General features: G+C 56.0%; 1 protein-coding gene across 12 annotated transcripts in view; it reads left to right on the top strand.

The window, feature by feature from the left end:
- TNK2 (tyrosine kinase non receptor 2) overlaps positions 1-10,102 on the top strand; it is a 47,650-nt gene that overhangs the window by 22,328 nt on the left and 15,220 nt on the right. For 2 of the 12 annotated variants that reach the window (XM_040621378.1, XM_040621372.1), the window contains exons 1-4: positions 2,507-2,825; positions 6,537-6,717; positions 7,794-7,864; positions 9,785-10,006. In XM_040621378.1, coding sequence (XP_040477312.1) covers positions 2,748-2,825; positions 6,537-6,717; positions 7,794-7,864; positions 9,785-10,006 — 552 coding nt within the window. In that variant the 5' untranslated portion in view covers positions 2,507-2,747. Of the gene's footprint in view, positions 1-2,502; positions 2,826-6,536; positions 6,718-6,781; positions 6,938-7,011; positions 7,109-7,793; positions 7,865-9,784; positions 10,007-10,102 lie in introns of those variants that run through there. The other 10 variants (XM_040621376.1, XM_040621371.1, XM_008708398.2 and 7 more) reach the window with 9 other exon arrangements.

Genomic DNA, 10,102 nt, shown 5'->3' with positions numbered 1-10,102 from the left:
CGCAGGGGCGGGGGCTGCGGGAGGGCTCTGCTCCCCTCCCTGGCCCGAAGGCCGGGAGTTTGGGTGCCATGGGGGAGAGATCTGCATATCAGCGCCTGGCTGGGGGTGAGGAGGGACAGCAGGTAATGGGAGAAGCCTGGGGGATAGCCAGGTACCCGGGTCCTAGACCCCATCATCTGCCAAGGAGCTGAAGGCCCAGCCCGGCTCTGCAGCAGGCTCTCGGGAGTGAGGGGTGTCTGTGCTTCTGAGCCCCAGGACAGATCCTGGGGGGCTGAGAGGCTGGGTGAAAAGGGGTTTGTGTGTGTGTGTGACAGGTAGGGGCAAGGCAGTGGTGGTAAATGACCGATGCCGCCACCTGCCTCAGTGTCTCTGCGTTCTCTGGGACCCAATGAAACTGCTTTTTTGGGCTTTCTTCAACTCTCCACGGGAGCCGCCAGGAGCAGCGCCAGAATTTGGGTGTAGTCTTTTATGGGCACTGAGTCCTTGTTCCCTGGACATTCCGAATATGCATATCAAGCTAAATGTCCTTGTTTGCTGTAGAAAAGATGATCACTGTATTCATGGAGCCGCTTCCCTTCTTGGAGATCAAGCACTTTCTCTCTCGGTCGGCAGAGGGCGGTAGCTGACAGGACAAAGGGGGACAGAGAAGGTGGAGGGTGTTTTCCAGGACTAAGAGAAGGGGTCCAAGAACTGGCTTGAGCTCTGATCTCTGACCATGCTTTGCTTTTCCTCACAGCCTTTCCCAGCTGGATTGCTGAGCAAGCTGCTGTGAGGTTTTCTTACCCGACGTCTAAGGGAAGAGTTAGGTGTGGGGTTCTGATGGATTTGGGGCACATCTTTTGGGGGTAGCTAGAATTTTTAATCTGGCCATTCTGATCCAGCAGCCCCTATCTTACAGTAGAGGGAGTAATTTTGCTTAAATTGTTCCCTAAAGTCAGGTCCCCAGGGCTCCTTCAGGGTGGTACCTGGTGGGAAGTTGGCAGTAGGCTTCTCTGAGCCATGGGCATTGTCTGCCAGGGTTTGGGGAAAAGTCAGTTCCAGTGTGACCTCAGCCTGACTTCATCTTGTCCATTAGCTCTGACCCCAGCTTCAGACTGATGATTCACTGGACCAAGGGGAGGCTGTACCTGGCTGACTCCACAGGCTTTGGGTGGTGGATGACACGGGGCTGGGTGAGAAGGACTGAGTGCTGGGAGTGTCCACCAATACCCCACACCCCCTACCTACCTACCTTCTCCCCTCCTCCCCCCCATGGGGTCAGAGCAGGAAATGGCAGACCTTTCTGGTAACCTCCCTGCTAGGAAGGTCGAGTACTAAGAGAGGTCCTGGAAAGAGAGCCTAAGATGCTAACTCCCCCAAACTCTCACCCAGCTGCCTGCCCCACCAGCCAGCTGGGGTTCCCAGTGCTGGTAGCCAGCTGGATAGGGACAAGAGAGCAGTGTACAAGAAGCGGGCTCCCTGGGCATGGCTGCTGAGGGGGGAGGGGTTGCTGAGGGAGACTGCGAGGACTTCCTGCAGCTGTCAGGTGTGTCTGGGGGCTGTAGTGAGGGGGGTGTAAGAGCAGCTGGCACTCTTGAGGAGGGGCAGAGGGATCATTTGTCAGCTGTAGGAACATGGGGGGCCTTTGGGGGCTTGATGGAGTGTCTCCAGTTCCTTTTAGCTGAGGCTGTTGTCTGTGCGTGGGGGTGCTATACAAGAAAAATCCTATAGTCTGGAATCTTATTGCTTTGGGGTGGGGGCATCCCAGCAGGGTCTAGGGGCATATTTGTTTGTTTTGAGGGGGCTTTGGATCTTAGCCAGCTGGTCTGGGGGAGGAGGCACCCTGGATGTTGTGGGCAGTGCAAGGCAACCCCAGGGGAGGGGGTGGAGATTCCTCACCCCCACAACCCCCCCTCACTCTTGGCTGGACTGCCCCACTCTGGCAGGCTGCCGGCCTCCTATTTCCGTCGGGCACCAGGGTAACAGGGCCACATTAGGGCCTGAGCCAGGAGACGCCCAGCCAAGGCTGGGACTTGGAGATGGGGGAGGGTCTCCGAAGGGTCTGCCTACAGGGCCCAGGAATGACTGTCTGGGGCCCAAGCCCCCAACTCAGGCTGTCTTCTAGCCCCCACAACCCCAGACAAGTCCATATGGGAGCCTGTAGCCCCTCTTTGTACATTGCTGCTTGATTCACATAGCCCCCACCCTAAAATCCCAGGAGTTGTCTGCGACTATGGGGGCTGGGGTGGAAGCCAGAGACAGGGGGCCTTGTGTATGGGGAGGCAGGGGGGCCAGCGCGGGTGGCTGGGAGGAAGAGTCCCCCCATTCCCGCCACCCTCTTGGCAGTGATTCAGAAAGGTCCTTTTGCAGCCAGTGTCAGAGCTGCTCAGCTGGGGAGGGAGGGAGGAGGGAGGGAGGGCGGTCAGGCGGGGGAGCCAGGGAGTAGGGCTGAGCTGTGACCACTGCACTGAAGAGAAGTCAGAGAAACAGGACAGAGGACCCAGGCTGCAGCCAACCCAGAGAAGAGCTAACCTGCTCCAGCCAGACTAGCCAGCTGTGGAAACAGCTGTGCAGCAGGGAAAAGGGGCCCACCCTGTTTTTCTGCCCCATTTCCCACCCCTGGTGTGGGATTTGGGGGACTCCTGGGGCAGACCTCTGGTCAACTTCCATTCTGGGCAGAACCTTGAATTCAGGAGCTAAAGCCCCTGCTCCCCCACTTCTTGGGCCAGAGCCCCAGTGACCTGGTCAGGGGGTCCAACTCCGTGGAGATGCCAGCAGCTCGTCGGTTCCCTGGCCTAGAGCTCTCCTTCCCTCTCCTGGCCAGACTACGGCGACGCCTGTACACAGTGAGTGGAGGCTGGGGGTGTGGGTAGGACTGACCGGGGACTGGGTCAGTCCCCCAGAGCCAGCAGTTCACTGAGGGGCAGAGTACAAGACTGGGAATGGCTGAGGGCTTGACAGGGGTTCTGGGCTCGGGGCCTCTCCCCTCGGCTGCTGCATTCTGGTTGGTGAGTGTGTTAGAAAAATGTACGCGGGAAGTGTGCGTGCCAGGAGAGCGCCGTGCCATGCGTCAGACACAGGTGTGGGACTGTGGGTGTGCTGGGGGCCGGCACACACAGAACTGGAGAGTGTGAGCGGGAGGGGGGAGAAGCTGAGGCAGTGCCCTCCCTGTGCTTCACAGACAAAGAAACTTGGTGTGGAAGGGGCATTTAGCCGAGGGGAGGGGGCTTGTCCAGGCTCACCCTGGGCCTGGCGGTAGAGACAGGACTGAGACCCTGATTGCTCTCTTCTCACTGGGATCCCAGTGTTCTTCCAGTTCCCCACACACCCCTACGCAGAGCAACCCTGTTCCTGGGGCTGGAGAGCAGGGAGGGGAGTGTCCAGCCGAGCAGGGACGTCTGTTCGCTGGTGTCTCGGGGAAAAGAAACAGGCCAGACTGTGCTTTCTGAGCAGCTTCAGGGGAAGGGTTCTGTGTCTCCCCGAGTCCTCACTCCCCAGGGCATGGCTTTGAGCTGTTCTGAGGAGAGCTGCCTCCAGAGGAGGGTGGGAGTGGGGAGGCAGAAGCCCTGAGACTGGGAGACTGGGCAAGAAGAGAAGGGGGTCTTTAGACTGCTCGCCCTGCTGGCAGGCACATCTTGGGGTATGCAGAGGGTGCAGTCCCTTCGCTCCGGGGCCAGGGGAGTGATGGTGGAAGTACTGGCTGGCCTTGCCTGGCCAGGCCGCCGAGAGCTGCAGCCTGGGTCAGTGAGTTTCACAGTGCACCCTTGGGACCTTCTTCTGGAAAGCAGCAATGTCCTGCCCTCTTATGTCCACACTCCTTTGTGCATAAGATAGTTTTGTTGAGGGTAAGTGAGTGAATACAGCTAGATGCTTAGAACTCTGCCTGGCGTATAATAAGTGTAGTTCAAGTGTTAGAGTTATTTTTATTGTTATTCTTCTTAAATAAAATTCATAGAAACATGTCCTTTTTACCGTATAGTCAGTCAACATGACGTCTAGTGCGAAGGAGACACGAAAGGAAGGTGGGGTGACATTTCAGGTGTTGTGCTCTGTCAGGACGTTCCGACACGCTGAAGCGGTCAGTGTTGGGCCTCGAACCACCATGGAAGCAGCGCCTGCAGCTGCTCACTGAGGCGCGTTCTGAAATCATAAGGGTGGGTTGCCTTCAGTGACGTTTTTCTGACTAGCAAACGACTTTTGGTAAGTTCTGAATAAAACAAAGGCCAGTTTTCCCTCAGTTTACGTGTTCCAGTCTAGGACGGATTCAGTGTGTATTGAAATTGCAAAATACTGTTTTGTTCATATGTAAGATGGAATTCAGTTCTAGGTTCAGATGATTATATACCGGTTTTTCACCTGCATGAACTAAGTTGTGTGGGATTCGGGACAGTGGGTGAGATTGCCCTGTGCATTACAGGATAACTTGTGTTCTTGTGTCCAGCCACCCACTAAATGCCACTAGCGGCCCCCCAGCATGATGACAGCCAAGAATGTCCCCTAGAGGGCCATACAGCCCTCATGAGAACCATCTGGGTGAAGGGTCACAGCTTGAAGTTTGGAAAGCCCCCTGTGGCCCTACTGCCTTCGTGGAGGAGCCAGGGTTTGAACTGAGGACCTCTCTCTCCCGTTTGTCACTCTTTGTACTGCCCTGAGCTGCCTGGGAAGGTCTGAAGTCCTGGTGCTGGGCTGGCAGCACCGCTGGGAGCTGTGGGGGCAGGAGGCGCATGTTAGGCCTGAGCTGCTAGTATCTGCTTCTCTGAGTGCGGCCTGTGTTGCGAGCTGGGGGCCAAGGCCACCTCTGACTTGGGGGGGTGTTGAGGGGTCACTGGCCTTTTTCCTCTTGTGGGTCTTCTTTGGTGGGGGACTGAACGCGGCCAGGGGTTGGGCTGGTCAAGTCCTCAGCTCTGAAGTGTCTTACTTGGACAAGGATGGGTTTGGGTCCAGTGGGTCAGGCTGCTTGGTTTCAAGGGTGCCTGTGTGCTCTTTGGGCCACAGAGAGTGTAGGTCAGAGGTCACTCACTGGTGGCCCATTGGCTGATTATAGCCTGCACTTGTGTTTTGCTTGGCCAGCACAGAATGTGTGTGTGTGTGTTTCAAACTTGAATTGGTTGACATAATTAAAAAGTCAGGAGAAAGTTGTAATGTTAAGTGAAAACAAGGAACAGAATGATGTGGTTGATGGGTGAATGTTTTGGGGGAGAAACAGTCTGGAAGGGTACATAGAAGGCGTTTATGGCAGCTGGCTTTGGGGGCGGGGGGCTAGGTGACTGTGCAGTAGGGCAGGGAATGTCACTCTATGGCTCCTGTGTGCCTTTTGCATATTTTATCATGTGCACATATTACCTTTTCAAAAAGAATTTTAATGGCGAGATTTCACATCTAGATTCAGATTTCCAGTATTTCTTGAAAAAATGGAGAGCTTTTAACAATGCTGGGCAGCGGTCTGCAGTGACAGCCGTGGATAGAGCTGAGCAGGGCTGCGTGTTCGAGCCGGCATCTAAGCCCACTGCAGGGGCGCCTGGCTGGCTCAGCCGGTTAAGCGTCATGATCCCTGGGTCCTGGGATGGGGAGCCGGCTTCTCCCTCTGCCTGCCACTCTCCCTGCTTGTGCTCTCTCTCTCTCAGTCAAATAAGTAAAATCTTTTTTAAAAAATAAATAAAAGCCCACCCCACCCTCTGCTCCCCTTCAGTCTTCCACTCGTGTGGTCTTGACAGCACTCGAGTGATCTCCTGTGGGATGGTCTTTGGATCTGGGGGGAGAGACTCTGGTGATATCAGGCCTTGGGTGGAACTTAGAGCTCATCTGGTCCACGTGCTTTCTCTGGGGCTCATCAGGTCTGGGGAGCCTATGGATGGGTCTCAAGGGACCCTGCACACACCCCCCCAACTAAAAAATATGTGTGTCTATATATATATATATATTTTTTAAAGTAGGCTCCACAGCCAGCATGGAGCCCAGTGTGGGGCTCAAACGCATGACCATGAGATCAAGACCTGAGCTGAGATCAAGAGTTGGATACTTAACTGACCGAGCCACCCAGGCGCTCCTAAAAATATTTTATTTTTAGATAATCTTTACACCCAGTGTGGGGCTCGAACTCCCAACCCTGATCAAGAGTCACATGTTCTACGGACTGAGCCAGCCAGGTGCTCCTCCCCAATTTTTTAATGCAAACTTTATATGAGTAAGAATGTGTCTATTTTCCTAGAGACACAATCTATAGTTTTCATGGTTCTCAAAGGGTTTGTGACTCTGAGAACAGAGAGAGAGGTTGACCTCTGGTCACTTAGCCACAGATACAGAGTTTGGGCTTAAGACCCCGACGCCAGGGCTGGGGCTGTATTCCAGCTGCCCCCATTCTACCCTTGTTGCTGGTGGGGAGAGGGCCACAGGGGTACAGGGCATTCTGTACAGCTGTTTTGGGGAGCAAGAAGGTGATTCGAGTCCTTCGTTGAAGCCACTTAGTAGGATGTGGGTGAGCCCAGGGCACTCAGGGCGGGGTGCCCCGCCACCTCCCTGCACCCCTTGGTCCCTGAGCCGTCCTTCCCTCCCCACAGAGGCTGGGGAGCAGCAGCATGCAGCCGGAGGAGGGCACGGGCTGGCTGCTGGAGCTGCTGTCCGAGGTGCAGCTGCAACAGTACTTCCTGCGGCTCCGGGATGACCTCAACGTTACCCGCCTGTCCCACTTTGAGTATGTCAAGAACGAGGACCTGGAGAAGATTGGCATGGGCCGGCCTGGTAGGTGGGAACATTGGCCTTGCTGCTTGCTTCCCCACTGACCATTTACCTCCTCTGTCCTCAGGACTGCCAACTGCATGGAAGAGCCCTCCTCCTCATTCCATGGGGTGGCATAGCTGAGAAGGCTCGCTGTCTGTCCGGGAGCCCCCAAGGTGGGGTGGCGGGGCATCGGTAGCTGCCGCACACCGTGAGCGCGGGAGAGCAGTTGGCAGTTGTAAAGGTGAACTGGACTTTGAGGAGAGTGAAGTCTTAAAACTCTGGACACCCAGGATTAGACACACCCTTGCGGCTTGCTCAGACATTTGGCGGATGCATTTCCTCCATCTCCTCCTCCGCGACAAATGTGGGATTGAGCCTGCTCTGTTCACCATCCTGAACACCAGAGGGGTGGGTCAGTGTCCAGAGAGCCGTATGAACACGAGAAGATAAAAACCTTCAGATGGTTTGCTAATTTTCTCTTAACCTGTCTCTTTCTCACAAAGATCTGCTGTAAACTGAGCGCGTTCTGTCTCTTTCCCGTTCACCAGATCTGCTGTATCGGCTGAACTCATTTCTTTTCTGTGTCTTTGTCCTGAAAGTACTGATTATAATATCTAGAAGCCATGGTATTCCTTGTAGAGCATTAGAAACTTATTAGTACATTCAACTTAAAATAGCTGAGTAACTGATAACATGCTAAGTTAGACATTGACATATGCTAGTTTTGGCTCGGATAGTTGGTATCTATACCAACTATAGTTGGTAATAAAATTTTATGGGAGAAAAAACTCAAAATTGGGCAACTTCTACCCATTACCTTGATTTTTTTTTTTTTTTTTAACTTTCTTGAGAGTTGGAAAAAGACCACTGCTGTTCAATTTTGGTGGTTAAACACCTCCGTCTAATTCGAGAGCCGCTGCCTGAAGTGGAGTGCCGGCTGGTTAACTGTGCCCCTGGTTGGTTGGAATGGTCCGTCTCCTTGGTGTCATTGTGCTGGGCTCTGTCTAGCGGTGGACCCACCCCAGGGGAACCAAGGAAGCATGCAGACGAGTTGTGAGCTCCCTTAACAACATCTGAAACCCTTTCCTTCCCTGCAGGCCAGAGGCGGTTGTGGGAGGCTGTGAAGAGGAGAAAGGCCATGTGCAAACGCAGGTCTTGGATGAGCAAGGTGCGTGGACGAGGAGCAAGAGGGGTGGGCAGCCTCGCAGGCCTCCCTGTGATGTCAGTCCTAGGAAACGCCCCAATTCCCAGGCAGGTGTCATCCGTCCTTGGTACAGACTTCCCTCCTCCAGGGTCTTACTGGGCACAGGGCTTGTAGAACTGCCCGGCTAAGTGTCTCGTCCCCACCAGAGATGGCACATGAGTAGCCCGTGTGCCGCAATGGCTTCACATCCCCTCCCGCTGTGCAGTCGCGCTGGGCGTGGAACAGGCGCTCCTTGACAAGTGCGCCGTAACCTGAGCCCTTGCTCTGTCTGACTGTTGGGGCCAGTGTCCAGGGCAGAGTGGTGGGGACTGTCTGGACCCAGGACATCTTTGCCTTGCTTCCCTCCTCCCCCACCTTCCCTAGTCTACGGGGGTTTCTCTGGTCATCTGGCCCTGCTGACAGCTTCCTTCCCCGTAGCCTGCCCCCCTTCTCCCTTTGCCCTAATTTGGGTCTATGGAGTGGTGAGTCCCTGGTCTGACTCAGTGGAACTTTGCCCATTGTCTGGAAGACAATGCGAGAGGAAGTGAACCAGCCAGGGCCTTCCCTCCCCGCTTCTGGCCTCAGGGCTGGGGTGGGGGCGGGGTGGGCAGGGCAGAACAGCTGGACTAGGATTGGGCAGCATAGATTCCCTGGCTGTGATCTGGCCAAGGGGCTGTCTCTTGGGAGCCTGTGGCCTTTTCTGGGGACACTGTCCTGGTCCCTTGCCCAGGTTTTAGGGAAGGATGAGTTTGTTGGGCGGATGAAAGCAGGAGGGAAGAGCTGTGCAGCGCGCCAGGATTCAGGGGTCATGGACCCACCACACAGGAGGGCTTCAGGTGGGTCAGTGAACCTCTCCAGACCTGAGGCCTGTCTTCAGTAAGGGTGCTGGCGGCACTTGTCCGGCTCACCTCAGCGGGCGGTGGAGAAGGTCCCTTGAGGTAAAGGCTGTGGAGGGTCTTGTTAGCTGAGCACTGCTTGCAAACATAAGGGAGTTTAGTTATGGGAAGGAAGGACAGAGCAGTGGCTAGAAGAGGCCCTCAGATTGGAGACACCCCCTACCCATACAGATAAGGCTCTGCCAGCCTTTGGGAGGCAGGGGCCTAAATGGACAGAGTCTGCAGCCTGAGGCCAAGGCTTTGGATGCCCCGGTGCGGGTGGCTAAGTCAGATCGATGGGGCCAACTCTGCTACTCAGGGTCCCCTTCCTCCTGTCCCCTGACCTTTGGCCCCTTCCCTCCACAGCCCAGGGTGCAGAGTCCCCTCCAGTCTTCCTTTCTCAGCTCTCGGCTCTAGGTGCCCCTCCAGAAGCCCAGCTGTCTTCCCAGGCCCTTCCCCAGCAAGGCCTTGCCTCATCTGCCCCACACATTCACGGTCCAACCTCAGGCTCAAATTATCCTCTCCTCCTGGCAGGATGAAGGGCAGTCAGCTCCCCAGGGAGGGTGGAGACAGACAGCGCCAAATGGGCAACCCAGAGAAGGGGCCAGGGCTAAAAATGGAAAGGGAGGTGTTTGTGGAGGGCCCCTCAGGCTCCTGCCCCTCTGCTCGGGTTAGGGGCTGGAGTCTGTGCTGGGTAGGGGGACAGGGAGGGACAGGTGGTGCAGAAGACGGGTCTGGAGTGGCTTTGGGCTCTCCCTGACCCCACAGCTGGGTGTGGGGCCACAGCAGTCACAAGCTACATGCCTGTCAGTCCATTTCTGGCACATACCCTGAGGCCACACTGAGACTGTGGGTTCCCGTTTGAGGGTGTGGTCTGGAGGAGGGGAGGGCCTGCAGCCAGGCTGCCCCCTGGCAGTTTGGCAAAGCCAGGACCTCTCTGGAGGCCTAACTGAGGATCCTGTGGGGCAGGACTGAGGGACTGGCTCCGGGGCCTCAGGCTTCCATCTGGCCCCTGGCTGCCTTCAAACAGGTGTTCAGTGGAAAGCGACTGGAGGCTGAGTTCCCCCCTCATCACTCTCAGAGCACCTTCCGGAAGACCTCACCCACCCCAGGGGGCCCGGCAGGGGAAGGGCCTCTGCAGAGCCTCACCTGCCTCATTGGGGAGAAGGACCTGCATCTATTCGAGAAGCTAGGAGATGGCTCCTTTGGCGTGGTGCGCAGGGGCGAGTGGGATGCCCCCTCGGGGAAGACGGTGAGCTTTCTGGGTCCTGTGGGATGTGGCGGAGGGACAGGCCTCTAAGAGACTCTGGAACAGTCGTGTCCCGTCCCCCCCCCCCCCCCCCCCCCC

The sequence above is a fragment of the Ursus maritimus genome, unplaced genomic scaffold (assembly GCF_017311325.1).
Source record: "Ursus maritimus isolate PB19 unplaced genomic scaffold, ASM1731132v1 scaffold_4, whole genome shotgun sequence".
In the NCBI taxonomy this organism is placed as follows: Eukaryota; Metazoa; Chordata; class Mammalia; order Carnivora; family Ursidae; genus Ursus; species Ursus maritimus.
This window is presented reverse-complemented; position numbering and strand designations above follow the sequence as displayed.